We start from the raw sequence: 2049 nt of genomic DNA on the forward strand, positions 1-2049 counted from the left end.
TAGAAGAATTCAACATTGAATTTATACGGATAAATTGAAACCTAGCTACATCGTAAGAACTTTTTTCTTATACATATTTATAAAGACAATCTAACACATACTGGTATAGGTCTAGAGGGACTTTTACTTTTTTATTCCTTCTAGATTTTCGTACATTTTACGAAATCATCATCATTATGGATGCCCAAAACCATTTTGGAGATTGCAAGAAGAGTCAGAATTACTCTCAATAAAAATTAAAAGTGAATAATTATATGTGAAACCTGCGCAAGTTATCCTCATAATGGTTATTATAAGGAAAACTCTTCTGGCGTTCAACTTTCTTATTTTTCTTCTTTTTGGTGCTTCTTGATCCACAAATAAGCTTGAATTCAAAACCATACGCTTTGCCAAAACATGAAAATAATCCTCCTCCATCTGAATCATGTCTTCTTCTTCTTCGAGATTTCTTATTAATCTCGACTTGTTCTTGCACGTGAACTTGATCAGCTGAGCCCCACGTCAAGCTTTTTGATCGCATCGATTGGATTTCTTCATCTTTTACACTGGGCATTGCCCAATTCTCGAATACAGAACTTCCATATTCTAATCCTTCCCCTGTGTGATACAATCCTTTCTTCATATCTTCTGCCACAATTGAAGGTATAGGTTGCACCCCTGAGCAAAATGACACAGTTGGTGTCCTTCTCATCTTTTGATTTGGCGAAAATAAATCTGAATTGCTATTAGACATTATTCGTTTACTACGTAAACGTTGTGACATTCCCCTTTTTTGACTTTTATTCTCATCAGGAGTCTCTGGCATGTAATTAATATTCTTGGTAATTTCTTCTTCGTACAATGTGTCATGACCTTTAGAAATAGTCGAGGTGTTTTCAAGCTTTTCATCGCTAATGCTTTTTTCATCTTTTAATGATGAGACATGGCTTGTACATATAGAGGTGCTCAATTCACTTCCAGAAAGGATAATTTCTGGCGGGGGGCTAGTGTCAATCAATTGGACACTAACATGAAGGAGCCCTTGTAAATGACCACTTGGACGACGAATATGAAGCGTAGTGGATCTCATGGTTGGATTGTTGGATGAAAGAGGAGGGAAAAAGCTATTTATATTAAGGTGTGTTGTGCCAATGGGGAGATCACGTAGCCATGCAACATTGTAGATCTCGAACGTAATGGAAGGCGATTCTGAATTAAGAAACTTGTCATCCACACGAAAAACCATCTTGTAATTCCATCTAGGGTTTGTTTTTCCATTGTGATCCACCCTCGTTGTTAATCTATGGTCTGGATGTATATATGCAACTGCAAAGGTGCGTAACATTTTTGACACGGGGGGAAGGTCCTGGGCAGAAATCACATTGATCTCTAAGATCTTGAAATGGGGTTGAATGAACATTTTGGCTACAGTTCAACAACGACGTTGTGGTCGTCTTTGAATTAAAGAACGTCCACGATATGAATGAAGAAAGAGAATGAGAATGCATAATAATTTAGCAATCCAATTTTACCTCAACCAAAGGGGGATTACCCGTATTTTGTTACTAGTTGAAATGGGAAGGTAAGAGAGACGGATGTTTGTAAGGCCGTTGTTTTCAAGTTATTCTTGCCACAAGTTTCTGATAGGTAATGAGCAAATGTGTGGTTGACTTATTGACTAATTAGGTTTAAAAAAATAGTACTATATAAGTAGTAACACCCGATGCGCGGTTGACATGAAAAGAAACTAATCGTAAAAAATTAGTACACATATCTTACTTAATTTGACATCGAATCTAATTGTTTCAATTTTTAAATGGACAATTTTTCCGAGACCATTTATTTTTTCTTTATAAATCAATTTTAATATCCTACCTACACCGAAAAATTAAATTAAGAGTTGTTAATAATTTTTTAAGTATGCAAATAACGGCAACTTTAAGATTTGATTTTTATAGTGTCTTTTTTCACAAATGCTAGTTCAATTATTTATCCGTCCCAAATTTATATATAATCATTTCTTTCACACTAAAAATGATTAATTTATCTTTTAATTAAATAAAAGTTAAT

The 2049-nt window shown here is 34.6% G+C and overlaps 1 protein-coding gene across 1 annotated transcript; it reads right to left on the minus strand.

Annotated features, from left to right (window-relative positions):
• Positions 1–250: 250 nt before the first annotated feature.
• LOC132612954 (uncharacterized) lies at positions 251–1225 on the minus strand. Its single transcript, XM_060327022.1, has one exon. It carries the CDS (start codon positions 1223–1225, stop codon positions 251–253), a length of 975 nt encoding a protein of 324 aa, XP_060183005.1.
• Between the last annotated feature and the right edge of the window lie 824 nt (positions 1226–2049).

The sequence above is a fragment of the Lycium barbarum genome, chromosome 10 (assembly GCF_019175385.1).
Source record: "Lycium barbarum isolate Lr01 chromosome 10, ASM1917538v2, whole genome shotgun sequence".
Taxonomy (NCBI): Eukaryota; Viridiplantae; Streptophyta; class Magnoliopsida; order Solanales; family Solanaceae; genus Lycium; species Lycium barbarum.

Bases quoted from the DNA above. Each gene is read 5' to 3' on its own strand.
- LOC132612954 (XM_060327022.1), bottom strand. From the start codon at position 1,225: ATGGTTTTTCGTGTGGATGACAAGTTTCTTAATTCAGAATCGCCTTCC.